Consider the following 21,444-nt stretch of genomic DNA (forward strand, 5'->3'; position numbering starts at 1 on the left):
TTGTTTTGGTTAGATCACCCTTCCTTCTCTCTTGTTATATAAAGAAAAACCTGGATTGGTTGGCTCTGTTGGATCCTAATCTTGCCCACCAGATATGCCTGTATTTCTATCTGTACCACATGTGCAACCATACAGTCAATGCTTTTGCAAAATGTTTTTCAGTAACAGATTTATTGCCTAAATTCTCTGGGTTATAGCCAGGTTTTACCATTGCCCAAATTTCAAAGCAAATAATATATGTACTAGATTGCTCATATGGCATCTTAGAATTTTAGAGTCTTTTGGGGTATTATTACAAAAAATCTCCTCTTTCATCTGCCAGGTTCTTTGGATTTAGTCAGGTTTTGATGACAAAGCCAGAAATTGTATTCCAAACAGTCTGAAAGTGGTGTTTCCAGTAATCCTTTTGGATGAATCATTGTTTCAGTGGCTCTCTCAGTTATCTCACTCATGCTTTTAACTCTCAAATGTGTACTTGCATCATCATTAAAGGGTGATTGTCTTGGTTCTCTAGGCTGCTTCGTCACAAATCTGCATTCTTTCTCTGACTCAGTGAATATTTTGCATGATTATCAGGGACATTTCACTTTTTAAAGAGAATTCATTAGTTCACTGGTCCATCAGTCTGACTCCCTTTTCTAGACTAATACCACCAGGCTCATGTAAGGACCAGAAAATTGCTGTGTGAAGAACCACTGAAATTCAAATGACATCTCATTCATCAACTATGAAATACATTAAGTTAAAATTAATTTTTCCCACTTTGATACAAAAAAACCCAATACAAGGTCCACACCTGATGCTGGAGAATTTAAAGCACGTAAAAACATATCTTTAAATAACTGCATACTTTGACTCTTTATCTTGATTCTAATCAAGATATCAAACAGGACAGAAAGGGGGTGTGCACATCTTATCATGCACTTTTCATGTTTGATGGCAAGTAGAAATTATCATGTTTTCTCTGAAATGTATTTTTTAATGATTTTTCATCACTGCCTTCTAAATGTATCAATTTGCCGCTGCAATTTATTTTTTTTCACCAGAAATAATCACCTTTTAAGAAAAAGAAAAAGCTGGATCCTGTCTAAACAGAGATGGTGTTTGACAGCTTGTTTAACTTAAAAAAATTTTGACTGTCAATTTTTCCAATCTGTCAATGCCAAAGTACCAGGATTGTACCCCATCAATGTTTAGTCACTGGCTCTGAAGCTATAATGCCTAGTGAGAGATGGACTTATCAGTACAAGATCAGTACTCTGTCAAAATTCTAATTTTTGCTTTTGACAGAACCAGTGGATTCAATTTTGAGGTCCAAGCTCTAGAAATTGAATCCAAAATGAAGACATATAAGCATTCTCAGTGCTGTCACACAAGTTGTCCTTGCCACTGAAAGGCTCCTTCTTCTCTCACAAGCTTGGAGGCCTACTTTGTGTCATTCCTAAAAGCACCTATTTTTAAAAACAGTTTGTTTGCTACATGATTTCTATCTAAAAGGAAATTTTTAATATATAATGCAATAATACATTTCTGTTTGAAGGACACAGACTCTTTAAACACAAGAAAACCCACCTGGTTTTAGTTTTAAGGTGTTAAACATTTGCTATGGTAGAACACACCCCTCCCAAACTCTAAATGCAGGCAATTGTATTTTCAACCAACATGAATCAGTTCTTTGTCTGATCTCTTTTCATTTCACAACAGAAAGAGAGAAAGGAAAAATTCTGTTATATTTTTACATGGTATACCCTATCATAAAACAAGAAGTAAGTTGCTGTTGCTTGTCTGTGTGTTATTCACCACGTCTGCAATATTTCTGCCACCACCTTTTTCAGCACCTGTCTGTTGGCCAATCAGAAAAAAGCAAAAGGCCTGAAGTCTCTCCAACTCCAGGGAAACTCTTTCCAAAAATATCCCCAAGCTAAGTGTCTCCCTAATAGGAGCTACTGACTGACAAATCTCTCAGCAGTTCATTCTAAATAGCCAGCTGTGTTTTAACTTTTTTTTTTTTTTTAATTTAGTCCTACTGAAGCTAACAGTGGAAGTAATCAGCTGTTCCATGTTCCTCCTTCAGCATTCATTCCTCTTTCCAGACATATGGATGTCACATTCCTGCACATTTGTCTTTGTTAGTGCTGTGACTCTGGCAGCAATACACAGCTGTCTACCCCTGTCTGGCATCAGACATGTTTTTTGGTGGCAGGTGGAGTCTTCCTACAGCAATACATTTGGCATAATCAAAAGACAGCATGCAATAGCTGCTACAAAGGTAAAGCAATGTAAAGTTGCATTATGAAAAAAGGAGAAAGAAGTAAATATTTATTTTCCTACAGATCAGCATCTCACATTTTGTTGAAAGGAGCACATTCCATTTTCAAAGTTAATCCCCTTGTAAAGAAAGAAGCTTTTATCTGGTATTGAACTTCAGCTCTGTCTGTGCCTGCTCAGATCAAACACATTTCACATGCTAAGAAGGAATCCAAATACATGACTGGCTGTGAATATAAACATGTAAAATATGCACTGTAGGCTTGCAGCTAAAATTGATCTAATAGAGATCATTTTCCTCACGAAGAGGAAAGTCTAAATCTTAGCACATACAACATAAAAGGATGACGTGATGCTATAAAGCATTTTTCTCACTGCCCAGCTATGGGAATTTTATGATATGCATAAGTGCAAGTAGTTCTTATATAAAAGAAAAAATCAGCTCTGTTTGAAATATAATCTTCACAGAGGTAGGGGTAATATCGAATGTGAATAGGACTGCAGCACTTAGAATTAAGCAGTTCTATACTAGAGGGATGAGTAACTCTTCAGATACAGCACAGGTAGTTATAACATATGTAATTAATTTTAAAATAAAAGAATTGGTAAAGTCATAATGAATATGACTAATATGTACAGCATACAGGACAAAATCAACTCAGAGAAGAGTAACACTTAAAGCATTTAAGTTAAACAAAACTGGGCAGAATTAGAACTAAGGTCTGTATATGGACTACTTAAAAGAAAATTTTAAGAAAGAGACTAGTGTTAACTCTGCTTTGCAGAGTCAGGACAAAAATTAACTATTTAACATTAACAGGTTGCTTTTCTTCTTTCAAACAGCTTGTTTAAGTTAGAGCATTACTTTTGTGACACAGATTTTCCACTAGAGTGTTTTAACTCTAATTTATTTCCCTTCTTTTATTTAGAAAATTATGTAATACTACAATTATGTAATACTACACTAAGCTGATATAGCTTAGATTTCTTAAACTTATCATATAATTTGAAATCTTTACTTGCTCTTTACTTGTACTATACAATCTTATATTGCCATGTGCTACACTGACAAATTCTATCCTTGCTTTCTCTATCCTTATGAGATTGCATTAGTGCTGCCTTCTTTAACCTTCACTCATTTCCCTCTTGCTTCTTAATTCAACATGAAATTGATTTAAGTTTTTGTACTAAAATCAGCTGTAACACATGCTTGCTTAAATTCTTATTTGTATACATTCCCAAATGCTAAAATCTGGAATGGCCTTTGTACTTGAACCACAGAAGACTGCCAATTCAGAGTTTGCTGACACCTCATTTCTTTTCTTTGACACCACTAGATAACACGCTTTAAATATTTTAATACAACCGGGCAGTGGGAAGGCCTTCTCCAGGCCATGGCACAGCGGTGAGCTCCGCCGGTGCAGTGAGGCCTTAGCTCCATGGCATGGCTGTGAGCTCCGCGGCTGCGGTGTGGCCGCGGCTCCATGGCACGGCTGTGGGCCAGCGGCTGCGGTGAGGCCGCAGCTCCATGGCACGGCGGTGAGTTCCGCCGATGCGGTGCGGCCGCAGCTCCACGGTACTCTGCACAGCAACACATCCCGCAGGCCGAGCTCGGCCCGTGGGCACCCGGTGCCGCCACAGCCGCACAGAGCGGCAGGCTCCACGCTCCCTGTCCCTCACCACAGAGCCTCACCCTGCCTGCCCCGCCTGAGCAGCCGCTCTCAGCAGCACCTCTTCACCGCCAGCACCGTCGCCATTCAGCGGCGCCCAGTAGCTCCTCCAAACCCGGAGCCCGTCCGCGTTTTCTCCTCAGCGCCTCACGCAGCAGAGCGTGTGCGGGGCTGCGAGTGAAGGGTCTGGCCAGGCAGCGAGGCAGGCTCAGGAACCAGCGTGTCATGGTGACACGGCCCTGAAGGAGTCTGATGAACACAGAGCCTGGCAAGAGGCAGTCAGGAACCAGCGTGTCATGGTGACACGGCCGTGAAGGAGTCAGATGAACACAGAGCCTGGCAAGAGGCAGTCAGGAACCAGCGTGTCATGGTGACACGGCCCTGAAGGAGTCTGATGAACACAGGGCCTGGCAAGAGGCAGTCAGGAACCAGCGTGTCATGGTGACACGGCCCTGAAGGAGTCTGATGAACACAGAGCCTGGCAAGAGGCAGGCTCGGACAGCACCGCCTTTCGCAGGGCACCGCCCGCTCCGCGGTAACGTGCACAGAGACATTTCTACCCTGGGCACCGAGTTCGTAGGCAAAGATCAAACAGCTTTGCCCTACGTGTCTTCACCTTTGTGATAAATCCGTGAGGGCACAATGTGCTTCACAGCCGCAGATGCAAAAGTGAATTAATCACAGCGCACAGGGATGCAAACTCCTGACATTTTAAAATTCCTTTGACATTTTAAGGGATGCTGGGGGCACTCACCAGTCAAGTAGCTGTTTGTGCATGTGCTCCATTATTACCTGTTGGGCTAATAAAGAGACAGAATGATCATCTTGAGACAGAATGATATTCCAAGTGTTCTAGTAGTCTTGAGATAAGGGAAGCAGAATGACAAGTTTCTCTTGAGGTAGTTTGCCTCATCAAGACCTTAGATAGACTATAGATCCTGGACTGAGAAGTGTTCATCTCTTTCCCAGTTTACAGAATGGAATTAGTTCTTTGTGAGTTACTTAGCCTTCCTTTCTGTTTTATGGTTTCCTTTCCTATTCGCAGCTGTGGTAATTCTAGCAAGTTGTACTATTTTCAAAGTTTATTGATGTGTTGTTACTTGCAGCCCCTCAATCTCTTTGTTGATGAAATATTCTGTAAAAGAAGGCTGGGTGTTATTATTACTGTTCTGTTATTAGTTTAATTTGAAAAATTGCTGTATTTCTTCCAGACTGATTACCATACAACTACTAGGAAAAGCTGAAGGCATATAAGCTTTCCCACTGCACTCCCAAGATTCTCAGAGAAACTTGGAAAAATTTTATTTGAATATCATTGACACTGCTTGCTACATTTGACACTTCCATACATATATGACAGGTAGATACTTCCAACACACTCTATGAAAACATAGATTAGCTCTAGCTATGTAAAAAAATCCGTTTACTATGTATTTACAAGCATAATTAAATGTTTTTTGCATACTGAAGGAAAACTAAAGAACAAAGCTATGTATGGCATCGAACTACAGCAAGACATTGACCCAGTCTGTTTAAGCACAGGCAACCAGATTATTTTTTTGCTCTTTCAGAGGTGGAAAAAAATGTCTGTTAGTAACTCAAAATAACTGGAGGTTTCTGTGGCAACTGGTAAAGGAGGTTGTATCTCTCCCTGCTGCTTAAAGTAGAAGCAGTTCTGAGAGATTTCTATTTGAAGTTTGCATACTGGTGTTTGACTTCAGGTCTTGGAAAGGAGATTGCTTATCTACTTGTATTTTATCTTGTTGCTATTTAGAGTAAGAAACAAATTAACAGGGACCATAACAGAGGCGCTCTGCTTTCTCAGGTAAGTACATTAATCATTTGAGCATTATATATTATTATATTTTTTATTTTGGTTTTATACAATTAACGATGAAAATCTTTTGCATTATGTAACATCTTCATCAGATCAAATGATAAGCTTGTACAACCAGAATAGTTTTATGGGTTTTGGGATGGGATTTGGAAGGACTTGAGCTGACTAGTGTTAGAAACTATTATTAAGGTTTCAGGGAAACTGCAGCTGCATTCCATCAAATATATTGGTAGTGAAAACTGTTATCTCTGTGGAGTTCTGTTCATCAGCTGAATTTTCCATAATACTGCAATAGGAATGGAGTGAGCATATTAGCTATATATCTCTAATCTTGCTTGATGCTATTATTAATTTTAAAATATTATATGCAAATGCTAAATTGTTACGTCATTACATATTAAAGTGTGTTTATCTTACAAAATGTGTAGCTGTTCCAAAGTTTTAGTCTGTTTGCCATTTGTTTATAGTGATTTACTGCCTTTACTGTGTTTATAAAGGAGAGCACACATTGTTTTTGCAATAAAAATGGAAGATCTTGATTCTGAAATATTCAGTACACATCAAAAAATATAAGCATTCCCTAAATCATAGAAGAAGAATGTTGGGAAACTTTATTCATGGCTTAATAGAGCTTTAATAAACCTTGCCCTATTTTCAGGTTATGAAGACTATTTCATTAACTGTTGAAGAGGAATTAATTGAACACTAATCTTTCACTTTCTGGGCAAATGTTTCTATCATGCTGTACAAAAAGTATTTGGCATACTTCATTTACAAAAAATAATACTTTATTTGTATTCAGAAAGCTAAATTTCTTTTCAAATATCTCTGCAGATATCTACAGGCAGATATATTTTCTTCCCAGAAGTGAAAATTTAAACACATAATTGCACGAACCAGGATTTCTTCCACCCACTCCCTGTAGAAAATGCTGAAGATAGCCCAAGGCAGCTTGTTGCTGTTTATATGCAGGCTATTTTTGACTCCCATTCCAAGGTGGCAAAGTTTTGGTTATTTAGTGGAGATTCTGGGTGCCTGAAAAAGGACATTGATTTTACTTTGTGGGGTGACCGCTTAAAAATTAGGCGTACAGTGGTTAACTCTTGGATAACCAGCTCCTTCTTTGTGCACAGTTTTCAGCTTGAAATTTTTAGAATCATGGTTCTGTTCTTATTTGACACGCTGAAATCACTGTAAAATTACCTGGAAAAAAATCCTTTTAACTAATTTCACTACAACATGGTAAGGATCTCAAGCTGCAAAAATGGGGTTTGTATAAATTGTGAAGCATTCCCAGTCCAGCAGTGAGTCTGTTCAAGCTGTGATTAGGGGACAGAAATTGCCTGTATGAAGATGCCAAGATGCTCTATCAAGCACTGAAATAGGATGTGTGGTACTGGCACTTGTTAGTACATAAAGATGGTCTGGATCCTGTAGGGAGCTCTGAGTCTCTTGAGCTCTTCTGTCACAAGAGTACATCTACTGCACATTGTTGCCAAGGAACAAATTTGAGTAAAAAATGCAAGGCAGTATCTAGAAGACCTTGAGCTAAGAGCAAATGCCAGTGTACAAAATGATTTCAAATCCGAGAGCAGATATAATGGATGCTGGCAGAAGGGACGGAGGTCTGTAGCATCTCTTTGGAGCTATAATTTCTTCTCTCCACTCTGGAGCATGTGACTCCCAATAGGTTGCAATCTGGCAGAAACCACATTGCCCACACATTGCTTTTATTTCTGGAAACTATGTGATAAAGTCTCTAGATTAAACTAACAGTCTTCATGTTTACTTCTTCCTTTCACTGAGTTTTAACAGAAATTATGTGCTTGAAAAAGTGCTTTTGGACAGGTTTTTTTTTTCCTTTTTCCTAGGACTAAATTCTCACAGGAGTTTTAATGAGGTGAAAGTACTTCCTTAACAGAATTGACTCTGTTACTCATTATGCTCTACAACTCTATAGAAACCAAAAATGTACTTTGATTGTTGCAGTGTTAATACGTGTGTCAGAGTTGTGGGGTATTTTTAAAGCATACATGTTTTCCAGGGATTTTTTGTGCCTTTTCTGAAGGAGATACTTCTTTTCTTTTATTATTTCACTTGAGATGTGAAAATTCAGTAGGTTAATTTCTTTATACAGTGTATTATATGGTTACAAATTATTTATCAATTATTACAAAAAGTTTCTGTATTTCTACTCATAAATCCAAAAATGTTAAGGGTCTTTTCCAACCTAAATTATTCTAATTTTTTCTTTTCTACAAGATTTTAAGGTACACAAGAAGCTATTGATTTTAAACTATTCTTAGCAGAAAAAGGCAATTATTTTATTTATTATAATGAAAATAATGCTGTTGAAAAAAATTAAAAATCTATTACCATAAAATGGTGAAGAAAATGGAATGGCTAACTTCTCTGAATTTCTGAGTAGTAAGCACAGAGAACTTTGTGCCACTTCCAGGCCTAACGTCGCTTCTGCTGGAATTCCAGATAGTGGCAGTCTGCTGAAACATGAGTTCAGTTACCAAATATAGATGAGGGGGGTACGAATTTCATGGGCACAGAGGACGGATGTAACGCACAGGCCACAGTCTCCTCGACTAAGGACCAAGCAAGCTTCAGTGAAGAGCTGGAGCGACTTTAAGCCTATTCTGATAGAGAAGGAGAAAAACAACTTTACCTACTATTAATTATACTTGAACTCTTCATATTGGCCTGCTTATTGTAAGATCTGTTTTATATTTTCTGCTGATCGTGATTGTTGTGTTTGTGGAGTAATTTTGCAGGATTTCAAAATTCAGAGAAAAAGTATGTGCCTTTTTTGTTTTAAAAGATCTTACTAGATACATTTCATCCTTCGTACGATTCTTTTGAAGAGATGGGTCCTGTTAAGTAATAATTGGGTCATGTTAAATCATATTTTCTTATTTGGCAGGTTCTGCAAATTCAGGATGTTTATTTTTTTTAAATGAGTCCTTTATTTTTCTATGTTTTTCCATATTTTACTGTATAAACCTACAAAACTTTAATTTGATTAGTTACTCTTTTTTTTTTCTGAAATTATTGTAATCCAATACATTTCAATTTCAATATTTACCATATGATTCTTTAGAGCATCTGTATTGGGTTTTGAATAGGTATTTAAACTGCATGATAAAAAATGTGGGTTTTACTTGGGCTTAATTTTGAAATATTTACAAATAGGACCCCATAAGTAGTCTGTATGTAATAATGTTGATCTGCATGCAACATTGTAATTTATGCTTGTGTCTTTAAATGATACAGTATATGGCTTTGCAGGTTACCTAATGAGTGTGATGATGAAAACTGTTATAAATACATTGTAGTCCAACTTGGAGAAGCTAGAAATAGCATTCAAAATTTCTAATTATGATCTTATAAGCTACTTGATAGGGTTAGTGATACTTCACCTCCAGTTCACTGTGATTACAAGTTGCTCTAAAAGAATAGTGAGTTTATGTATTACAGTATGGCTGAAAAAAGTCTTTCTGCTGGAAGCTTCCATTCAGCTCCCTAAAGCTAGACATATGAATCCATTTTCAGGAACCTTCTCACCAAGAAGGCTTATCAGCATTAGAAATTGCCAATAAATCAGCACGTTTAAATCCATCAACTTTATCTAAATATCCAGGTATAGGCTATTCACTTAATTTAGACACCAGGCTTTGAAAATTACTATATATGTAGCCATTGTATTTTTCTAATGACAAAGCTGAGTATTGGGAAGAAATATGTGAATTCATAATACTCTAATTTTAATCATCCTGTTGGGTGGATAACAATAAGTAAAATTGTCCTCCTACCCATGAAACAGCCCATTGAAACATTAGAGCAGCTCAGTGTTGGAAGTCAGGGAAGTTTATCTGAGTATGTAATGTGTCACTTTGAGATGTGAACAAGCTAGGAACCCACATGTGTCAGATTTAAATAAAGATATAATTTGAAGCACAGATATTTACATGTTGTCTGAATAGCACCTTTGTTCATTGGAATACAAAGGTTTTTTTTTTAAATCTAAGATTAAGGAGGAAGAAACTCTGCAGTTTTAACTCTTGTTTCCCTGGCATTCCTCCAGTTTATGCCTGAACAGCTGAGCCTCTAGACCAACTGTTTGCTGGGCTTCTCAGATTCTTTCTTTAAAGCTGCTATGTGGTAGTCAGTTATACTGTATATACTTTTTTAGATTTTGTTGACAAGAGATTGGCATGGTTGCTAAATTTGTTGCCCTGTAAGCACAGATAACAGGAAAGGAAAACGTAATCCCAGCAAATAATAAACTTATCACTGAATTCTATAAAAACATTTCTCAAACTCTAAATGCTTTGGGTTTCTTAGACTTCTCTTTTATGCATTGAGTTGTAATCTGTTGGCAAGACAAACAGGCATATCAAGAGATACATATGCTAAGCCAAGAATTCCAATCATCTATCAGTCACTTAATGACTACATGCTGGGTAAGCCCTGGTTTAGTGACTACAGGTAATTGGAGCCTGCACAAGCTGATGTAAAATACATCCGAGTGCATCGCATGACTGTCAAGCCATTTCTTCACTATCAGTAGAGAATTAAAGGAAATTTTCTCTTTTTAAATCTTACGTAAAATTTTTTATTGTAGAAATTATCATTAGAATAAGAGAATTTTTCAGGGTAATTAAAACCACTGATGTTCAATTCAATTAGATGCTCTGCAGAAACAATAATTATGTTTCAGATCTCATCAGCCACAATCTAGTGACCAGGTAGACAAATACATTTCAGCAAGGAGATTTTCAGGCCAGTCCTTCCCCTGGGGAAAGCGTGGTTTCCCTGATGTCTTGTTTCTTGTTGACTTTAAAGAGAATGCTCATTCTAATTCTGAAGTCATGTTGGGAAACTGGAGAGGTATAAATGCTTCTCTGCTTTGTGAAACTGGTACAAAATATACATTAAACACTTCCATTGAGCAGGATGATATATAGGTTGCGAAATCTATTTCTTCAGTGCTTTACTTCTAGCATATGGTAATTTTTCAGTGTTGAGGAAAGTGCTACTAAATTGGTAACAAGTTAAAAGTGTTAGCACAATAAGTAAAATAATATCAAACACATTATCAACATTAAACAGAAAGGATAATTTGGAATTTCTAATCCAAATATCCTTGTGTGTATCCTCATAATGGTTTCAAGTTGAACACTTCTCGCAGAATTTGATGGTTTAATGTCTGGAAGGCAATGTTATGGGAAAGAGAAAAGTAAATATATTCCCAAAATCTTCACAAGGCTAAAACCAGGAAAAAAAAAAAAAGAAACATAATAGAATTGATGCAAAATAACCAATCAGATGTGAAATAACAACATATATCATATTGATCCAGTGGAATCAATGTTGTGCTAGGCAATATACAGGCAAAGGATATCTTCATACTTCTGAGGGAAGGTTCATAAGAAAAATTACTCCTAAGTGCTCTCATTTCCATCTAGACAATTTGCAGTCCTGGCTCATTCTAATAGAAAACAAGGTTTATGGTATGTCATACACCATTATGTTCTGCTTATCTTACAGCTTTGTGTCTAGCTTGTGGGAACTAGGATATAACTTTTTTCATTAAGGAATTGTTCTTGTGTCTTCCAGGATGCAAGACAGAGGCTGTGGCCGGGCATTGCCTCTTTCTTTAATGCTGAAGGAGACTTACTCTCCAGAAAGAGACAGCAGTAAGGGATATCCTGAAAATATGTCAGAAGCTTCATCTTACCATGACTTTTTCTGTGATTCCCTGTCAGACACACAGAATGGTGAATTTTCAAATGAACTTTCTGCCTTCCTTACCCAGGAGGAGATAAGTAAGAGCCTTGACATAGCTCGAGAAGCCATTGCCAATTCCATGGAGGAAGATGAGAACACAGTACCAGACTTTACTCATTATCTCAACACCCCTCTTTCAAGCCCTTCAGAAACCCCTTCTTTCAGGGACACCGACCTGCATGAGCAAGACACTGTAGAGACACCTCAAGCAAGCAGTTGGACTTCATCTGCTGCAAGTCATGCTCTCCCAAGGAATCAGAATGAGCAATCCGCTGCACCTCAGACAGAGGATAGTTTTGTCACAGTTTCTAGGGGACAAGCAAGCACCTCACCTTTTCTACCTGCTAGTCCCAGCTTTGTCAGAAGCCTGAAATTTTCAGAGAAAGGTGGTGCATGTATGCCTAAGACAAGCCCGAACTCTGAATCAACATTGCAGGGAGAAGCTCCTTTCAGGAACAAGCTGTGTGACAAAGCTGCCACATTCATAGAGGAGTTATCATCTATATTTAGACAGGCAGCAAAGACAAGAGGCCGTAGTCCCGATGGGGACTCTTCTTCTCCAGACAGTGGATACCTGTCACCTAACAAGAAACAACCAGCTTTAAGTACCTTGGTGAACCAGGAGTTTGACAAACCACATCAAGAGACTGAGCCTGAGGAAAAATTACCTGGACTTCATCTGAATGGAGAACACTATTCTGGAAGGAGGAGCATCATGGAGAGCAAAATGGTCCTGTGCCGTCCCTTCATCAACATGGAAGAGCATGAACTTTCACCACCTCTATTCACTCAGAAGCTCCGGAGCCAGGAAGTTGCCGAAGGAAACAAAGTATTGCTGGAGTGCAGAGTTGCTGGCAACCCAGTCCCTGATGTCAGGTAGGTGCTAAGTCACCAGATAGCGTCACCTGATTGTGGAAGATACCTAAGGACAGGTATGACACTGACTTGCTTAGAGGCAGTCACAGAAGAGCAGTTAATCATGTAATTTTACAAAGCACAAAGAATAACATATTCTAGTGTCTTTATTTCACTAGAATGTTTCAGTCTGTTTGCTTAGAAAATTAAATTCTTCTTGATTTAAGAGCCACATGGCAAAATTAGAAATAGAATTGGCTCTAGCAACATTCTATGTGATTGTTACTTCATCAATCTGGGTAAAAGAAGAGACAGCTTGCTCCTAAAGAGCATATCTCAAGAAGGTGATACAGTTTTTACTGCTGATTAATTAGAATGTCTCCAAGAGCCATGTAAACTGGTTTTTTTAATTTTAACTCAGGCAGAATCATAAAATAAGAAGGCTTTTAATGACTGAGGAAATGAGTAATGAGAAACATTGCTGACATAAGAGTTGGTTATTGTAAAATCAAGTATACTTTCAAGTAATCACATCAGCATAAATTAATTTGTAACTTCTGTCTTGTTTCCCTTTTGACACACATAATTGTGCTATGTTAGCAGCCTGTAGATACAGCCATTACTGCATTGTGGCAAATATGATTCATGCTAATTTTTGGGCTCTTGCAAAGCTCCCTGACAGTCAAATTAATACACTTTCATGGTCCATTCCCAAATTGGTTTTATTAAATAATTATTAATAATTCTCCATCTGGCAATTGAAAGAACTTACTAATAAAAATTACTTTTTCAAAGTTTCCATTGAAAACAAATTTCCCCCTTCATCTCTATTTCATTATGGATCCTCAAGAGAGGAAAAATACGGCAGCTGCACCTCAAAAACTACTAATTTCGGAAGTCGATGCACTTCTTCTGCATGTCCTTTCTGTAGTGGCAGCGACTTGGCTGAAGAGGTCACTCACACACAGCACGGGCGGCACAGAGCCCTCAAGTGAGCGCTGCTGTGGAGCCAAGAGAGCAAAACCAAGGCTCGTTCAGGGGTTAAGAGACAGCAAACACTTGAGCGATGTTTGGGGGAGACTCCAAAGTCTGAATCTTGGGGAAAGGAGGGGGTTCTTTCCAGATGAGAAAGCATGCAGAAAAATATGTTATGGATTTTTATCTATAAAAGCATTACTGGGAACTGATAAACAGTTTCATAGTATCATCTAGGCGCATCACTGTCCTTCTTCTTGGATATGAAAAGGAGTTTCATGGTGTATCCTATATATATCCAGTAAATAGTTAATTTGCTGCAGTGGAAAAAGACAAGCCTATTTAAAACCACCCACATATTGCAGAGCAAGTGAAGAATGTCTGTGCTACTTTCAGAAGTATTTTCTGCAAATGGGAGTTTTATATGGTTTAAAAATAAAGCAAAACATCAGTGATACAATAATAGTTGACCATTCTCTTGTATTTTGGTAATGAAAATAATCCAGTTTTCTAAAGCACTTTACTTAGACTATTGTTTCATTAGACTGGGTTTCTGGGTTTGTAATATATGTGGAAAACAATCTTCAGACCATAATCATATGAATTCAAAATATTTACAGTTTACTGAAGAAACGGGCCAGAAAAATAAATGTGTAAAAGATATTAAGCTCTTTGTGAAGGTTTCTGAATAGGAAGAAGGTAGAAATGGATATTAGGAAAGCATTGTATTGCATTGCCAAAAGAATGGAACAAGCTGAACAGTTCCCTGGTGTGAGAAGTGTAAGAGCGAGCCTTTTGGCACATGCAAAATCTGATCAACAGGGGATGCAGACAAGGGCATGAGCCAGGGCAGCCACAGGCTGTACATTTGCATATAGCAATAAATCTGTAGAAACCAAGCTTCAGCTCTTCTGGTTTTCCCCAGAAAACCCAGTTTCAATAACATAGCCACTGTAAAGGCTGGTTTTGGAACTTTGTGTAATAAGTGTGATTAAAGCAGAAAGCAGTTGGGATTTTTGTGGGTTTTTTTTTTTTTCAGTTTTATTTTTGCCTCAGCTGGGAAGAAAACTGGAAGCCACATTTCCTAAAGTCATAAGGAAGTAACAATAGTTTAATGATGACAAGAAACTCACTAAATTCTTATTTCATGAAGCACTCAAAAAGTTGCCCAGTGTAATAATGAATACAGCTGATATTTAAGCAGCATCAAGCACTGGCAACTATGAAATCATCCAATTGACACCAGAGCAAAAGGCCTTCAAAGGAATCTACATAGGCTTTTCTGGTCTTTTAGCATGTTACTGCTTTGCTATGCCTCATATTTTAGCCTGGACCCAAGTAATCTTTATAACTGGTTCTCTTCCCTTTTCATAGCTTTTTTGTAGCTAAACTTTCTTAGTCCTCAGCCTATACAAAGTTAAGCTAGAATCCTTCTCTATCCAGATACTTTTCTTATGAAGATAAACATAACAATGTTGCAGAACCTTAGTATAATTGAAGAAAACATCAAATGTAGTGTAACGACCACGTGTATATTTGAAGGTTATTTGGTTAGGAAAACCTCTTAAAATTTAAGTTCCTTAGATGTTCATAGCCATACACAGCTGAAAGTGAAACAGTAAGTGTTTATGTTATGAGTGACAAAACTTGACCATAGTAGCTTTGTACTACAAATAGAGAAAAAGTATATTTTGACAGGAGAACTTACAACTAGAATCTTGGTGTTGAAATCCAAAAGAAAATAATCAGTTACATTTCAAGTATCATTAATGGTTTTTTTCAAAGTTCAATGTCTAACTTACTAGTTCTACTAGCAGAAAATCAGATTTTTTTAAATGAATATTTTGTCACTGGTCAGAAGAATTATTATATTTCTGTAAGATTTCAGATTCCAGCCTAAGACCTAGGAAGGTACATAGTGATTTGAAAAGTTTTAGGACATCTGCCTTCTAAAGAAAGTCTAAAACACGTGAAATATAAGTTGAAACAAAATATCTGTTACTCTCAAAACCAATTTATCAGTCAGTAACTGTCCTTCAAAGTGCATCAGCAATGCTGTGTTTAAAATACTCACATTAGCCTTGAGCTAGCTAAAGCAAATCCCAGCTGGGTGTGACTTAGACCTCTTCAGCATTCGCCTCACCACCTGAATATTTCATTGCTTCAAAGCCTGGAGCTGTAAGCCATGATTAATGTATTTTCTGAGGTCTACCTTGAGCTGTAAGCTGTGATTAAAATATTTACAGATATTCACCCAGCTTCTGTAGCATAAGAGGTATTGGAATTTTTGTACAAAATATATTCCTTTTTCCACAGCAAATTGATGCAAAAAAAAATCCAAATCAAAGCAAAAAATAAGTCACTTTCCACATATTACATGACAAGAATGAGGTTTCTTTGCTTTAAGGAAATAATTTGCTCTCATTATAATCCTTTTCTTCTCATAAGTTCTGTTTGCCTAGATTTGACTGTAACAATACCCAAAATCCCCACCTAGAACCATTACTTGCATGTAACACAGAACCATTCTTAGAAAATACAGAAACAAATGTAAAGTACAATTTAAATTTATAATAAAACCAAATTGTGTTGACTTCTATAGCTTCAAAATCTTACCCAGTTTTATGGTCTTTAAAGGCCTTGAAGCCTAAAAACGCACAATAAACTGTGGCACCACCATGCTCCACCCATCAGGCACATATGCAAAGAAAATTCAACATCAGATTAAGTCATGCTTAACACAAATCTACACAGCTGTGTAAAAACCCAAGTGTACAGGGTTTTAGTTTAGTGATTAAACTACCTACACAGTAGTTGGTAGTTTTAAGTCTTGGAAATTTGGTAGTTTTAAGTCTTGGTAAGAGGTGTCCCAGATGTAGTTTCTGCTTCTTTGCTGGACTTGATTTGAGGTAGGAAAATCTGTGGTTTAGAGATAGAATTTAGTTGTATTTTTTGAAGTCTCTTATGAGTAGTTTTTGTAGTTGTAGTGAAACACCAGTGGCTTGGTGGGGGATAGAGATGTTCTACTAATGCTATAGTGGCAAGGCTTTAGTAGTACTTATTTTTATCAAATGTGAATAGTTATTTATGTATGTGTGGTAATGGGAAACACTTGACCATTCTAGGTATCCTTAGTTAAAAACAAAACCAGTTTCATGAGTGAGAAATTTTAATGAAGATATTTTATGATGAATTTGTTTAAAATATTTGATAATTCCATTCTTGTTTGCTTGACCCAGACCAAAATTTATTTCTGAACAATGAAATGCCTAATGTGTCTTAAAACCAGAGTTTAGTAGATTACAAGCATTATGTTAGCTACAGTGATTGCAGAAATAATTCATAACACATAAAAAAGATTAGGATATATTCTGCGTGGGAGGAGAGGGCTCTTGTGACTTGAAAATCAGTAACAACTATATGTATTATTCTTATACAATAAAAAAATCAAGTCCTGTACTGAGCTTTGAGGTGATTTTACCTGAGCCCCAAAATGTCATATTTTGCTGTTAGAATTCATCAAAAATACTTCCACAATTTATGCAATTGTTTCTGCTCCATTATTTCAGTGTTGTTATAAGTCTTTATTAGTATCTAGGACAGTGCAACAAGAAATAGTGGCTTTTTTATTACGCAACCTTTTGTAAATAATTAGTGTCTCCAGAATATCTTGCATTTATTTCCTAAGGGTGATAATTCATGAAGTTAGTTGTCAAATTGCTCACAAATATAAACACAAATTTTTCTTATATTCTCCCCATATTTTTCTCTATTAAAATGTTTTCCCAATAAACATACTTTTTTACACAAATCTCCCATAGTCCTCTATTAATCTTTTCAGAGCAGAATCCTGCTAATCTGTCTTCTTACTAGCCCTTTCCAAACAGAGGGTGCTTGTTAAGAATGGAAGAATATTCTTGTAACCAGGGAGTTCCTTGGGTCAAAAATGTTCTGTTTGCAGATCTGGATGTTTTTCTGTGTATGGAGGGAGCATTGACAACCATCTGAAAGTATTAACAGCATTCTTATTGCTGAAATTAAATAAAAAAATGATGTTAGCCACTTTAATCTGGCAGTACACTCTTTTAAGAAATCTTCTCAACAGTAATATGTTGTCATTTAGAATTTTATTTACACTCAATGAAGATAAAATATCTTCAATATCATTCCCTTTCATATCAATATGAAAATTATATTTCTGCATCCTCAATGTTTTTCTGTCACAATAGTTTTTTTATTTCTCTTTATCAAAAATGTCTTCTTTACTTTTGTTGGACTTTTTTCTTCATTTGCAAGTCAACATAATAGCTATATACAGTTGACCTCATTATTCTTTTAGCCCTTCTTCCCTTCTCATTTATTTCCTTTTATATTCTTTTATTATTTGAGCATACCACGCTATTCTTGTGTCTTTTGTTTGTTTGCTTTTGCTGATTTTCAGGTAAGGCCTAGCCATTACCAGGCATCCCTGGAGTTTGAATTTTATTTCAGAGCAGATCTGGAATGTAGTGTTGAAAGTCACCTCAGTGACTTGTGAAACTGCTCCTTAATTCTTAATTTTTAGAACAGTGTTCTGGACTAGTGGGCTTTGCTGGGGAATCGGGGGTTAATAACCCAGCACAAATGGTAAAGTTATTGCAGGAGCTGCCCATAGGGATTTGTGGCCTGCAGGTATTGGGTAGGTAGCGTGCATCTTTCAGATATTTCCTTTTCCATTCTCCATTCATTTTATGGCAATTAGAGGCCACACTCTCAGGATTTTCTGCATCTGGGGAAAACACACAGTGAAGTTAAGGCCTGTGTAGGTCATGTACCCACCTGCTTTAAAAAACAGTGTGGCCTATCTGATCAACGCTAGTATGCATCAGTTTTCATTACTTGTAAGTAATAGCTCTTTTACCTTAGAACCACTTGGAAAGAAGATTTGCCATGGTGCTCGTTAAGAACAGCATTTGGGAGACTCCTATTGTATATGATTGTCTGGTTGCAGAGAGGGGCAGAGCTTAGTGCCATGTCGGTGTAGCCAGGTTGTTACTCTATAGGAGTGACTGGTTACAGTCATTGCCTGGTTGTTACTCCATAGGAGTGACTGGTTACAGTCATTGCTTGCTCTGTTCGTGGATGTGCCCATATGCACTGCTGGCCAAGGTGCTTTTCCAAGCAGGGAGAGGTATTAGGACTGCTTTGTTGATGTACCACATGATACTGGTTTCTGACATGGTAGTGTCAAGGGCAGTGAGGGTCATTAGGGATGTGCACTTCAGTGTTGGTCATTTGGCCTGGTCTTGTCCGATACCTCTGGGCATTCATCAATAGTCATACCCAGCCTATAGGAGGAACAGAGGAGGAGGATTTTCTCCAGCCTACCACTCCCTTTCCACTCCTCTTTCAGGACTGCTATAAAAGATTTTGAAAATTTAGGATTCTCTTCAGATGTTAAGGAAACCATCTTTCACTAAATTGTTATGTCAACCCATAGGCTCTGCTTTTGTCCCTCCCTCGCCAGAAGGGGCAGGGGAAAGGGGAGTGGCTTATTTCGAGTTTAATTTCCTCCTGGAGTTAACCCACAATAATGATAACCAAATGTTTTGTTTGAGAGGGTGAGGTTTTTTCCCTTGCTTGCCTGTCTAACACCATAGAGTACAATATTTAAAACAGGTACCTGGAATGAATGCATGGCTCTTTCCTATGTGACATGATCTTTACAAAGTTCAGACTGTGATAACAGGATAATTTATATGGGTCTTATTAAATAAACAAATTGCTAGAAAACAGGCAGAGTAATCCACTGATCCTTTACAAAATGAGTATTCAAAGATCAAAAAGAATGTGTGGATGTGGTTGGGAAGGTGGCCTATGGGGACAGAAACTCTTTATTTGCTGGGTTTTGTAAAAGCCCCAGGGAGGATCTGTAGATTCTGGACACTGGGGTTATTCTTATGTTTCATTTATATATTGTCTCTCTAGAATAGTTTTGACTACATGATGTAAGCATTTCCTCATCTTTGTTATACAGGCTCTGTGGATCACCAGGCTCTCTTTCTTTGGAACTGTCATTTTTCATGAATGTAGAAATAGCTCTTGTAAATTTTGGGGTTTGAAAGTTTCATGCTTTTGTTTTGGTTTTTGTGCATGGTTTTTTTCATCCTGAAATTGGAAGAGTAAAGCTTGTTAGGTGCATAAAGACAAGTGCTGCAAGAGGCAGTTGCAAAATCAAAGGGATAGTTATTGGAACTAGAATTATTCTCTTAAACTGAAATTAGGAGAATTCCAGCTCAAGTACTTTATTTTTCTCTGTTTGTGAATGCCAGTGTCTCTGGTTTAGTTTTTCTGATTGCATTAGTGAGATTTTAAAAACATCTCAGTTCACTTTTTTATTCTTTTTATTCTTCTTTTTCTGCCTCTCAGTAAAAGAATGCAGATCTAAAATTCCTTGGTAATGCCCCCAAAATAAATAAAGTATGGACTGGTATTTATAAAAAGACTCAAAGATTGGATGAAAATGTTATCAAAATACTTGATGGCTAACATGAAAAGCTTTAAAGTAAAGTAATAAAAATTATGCTGCTATCTAAATAGTAGAAAAAACATAAAGGACTCTTGCCATGTATTTACATAGGAATAGGATGAGACTTGGATGAACTTTAAAACAATGTGGCACCACATGTCTTCAGAAAGCTCTTTCACTACACAAGCTTTGTCCATGTTAAACATTTTTAGTTTAAAAACAAAATTTAATTGAAGTAGTTTTAAAATACAGATTTTCCAGAAAAGTGGGGCTGAAACGGTGCCAGAAGCAGAATTCCAAGAGGCTGCTTTTACTTCATGTTTCAGAATTTATTTGTATAAATCTTATATGCTGTCTTAGGGCCTTTCCAGTATTGTGCAAAGCATCAACAGTCAAGAAGTCTGGCAGTGAGGAAATACATTAGCAATCTGCTTGTCATGGACTAATTGAAAGTGATCTGTGAAAATTAAAACTAAATGTAGCGGCTAAGTAGAACAGAGGCAGGATTGAACTGACATGATTTAGGCCTATTTTACTAGTACTGAAAGAGAAGAAAAGAGTAGTGAGGCTTTTCACAGAGAAGTGTTTGAAGTAAGTAATTCTGGCATCGTTACATATCAGTGTTCAACAGGTATGAAGTGCCATTCCAAATACCATTTAAAATATCATGCTTAATACACTTTGACATGCTTGCTGATTAGCCTAAAGGCAATACCACATCTTGGGTGGTTTAAACCTTCTTAAGGGCAACTATAGCAGTTTATTAATATTACTTAAACAGGACATATCTTTTTAAAACACAATACATTGTTTTATAAATATAAATTAAGTAAATACAAGTATAACTTTGAAACTTGATTATTTAAAAATTCTTTCTAATAAAAAACTGTCATGTCTGAAATACGCTGTGTAAATGCATTCTTGGCAATGTGAAAGCTACCTTTAAAGACATGGATAATGAAATTGAACAAATAGGATTTCTCTGCAAAATTCATAGCTGAAAATGTTAAACTTCGGTTTGGGCTATTAGAGCTGGCAGGGCTTTGAGGGAGGTAGGAAAGGCTATGGACTAAAAGCTTATAATAGAACAATCATAGAAGAAAAATCATTAAACAGCAGTGGATAATGAGCTTATTTTATTGGTTCTGGAACCCATGTGGAAAGTGTGTTTTTTCTAACAAGTGTTATAGTTTGATAGGGCTCTGTTAAGTGGGCTGGAACTGTGGTTCATTTACTAGTAAATGGACTTGCCTTTCCAGCCCATGCAATGGTGAAAGTGGGAGTAAAGGAAATTCCCTTGTCCTACTATTCCCTGTAACATAGGAAAATAAACAAGTAAGTCATGGAATTATAGGATATCCTGATTTGGAAGGGACCCACAAGGATCTTCCAAGTTCAAGTCCTTCTCATAGTATCCATATTTCCTTCCCTGAGCAAAAAGATATAAAGAAAGCAGGAAAGTTAAAGAGTTAGCTATGGAGGTTTTTATACCTTGTACAATTTTGCTCACATTTGGAGTGTGTGGTGGGGAA

At 37.1% G+C, this 21,444-nt stretch overlaps 1 protein-coding gene across 9 annotated transcripts in view; it reads left to right on the forward strand.

Moving 5' to 3' along the window:
• Positions 1 to 5,629: 5,629 nt before the first annotated feature.
• The window catches only part of PALLD (palladin, cytoskeletal associated protein), a 187,723-nt gene continuing 171,908 nt past the window's right edge, over positions 5,630 to 21,444 (forward strand). For 8 of the 9 annotated variants that reach the window (XM_036382775.2, XM_036382780.2, XM_036382782.2 and 5 more), the window contains exons 1-2: positions 5,630 to 5,763; positions 11,404 to 12,450. In XM_036382775.2, coding sequence (XP_036238668.1) covers positions 11,405 to 12,450 — 1,046 coding nt within the window. In that variant the 5' untranslated portion in view covers positions 5,630 to 5,763; position 11,404. Of the gene's footprint in view, positions 5,764 to 8,389; positions 8,497 to 11,403; positions 12,451 to 21,444 lie in introns of those variants that run through there. The other variant, XM_036382776.2, reaches the window with a different exon arrangement.

This window comes from Molothrus ater, chromosome 4 (assembly GCF_012460135.2).
Source record: "Molothrus ater isolate BHLD 08-10-18 breed brown headed cowbird chromosome 4, BPBGC_Mater_1.1, whole genome shotgun sequence".
Classification (NCBI taxonomy): domain Eukaryota; kingdom Metazoa; phylum Chordata; class Aves; order Passeriformes; family Icteridae; genus Molothrus; species Molothrus ater.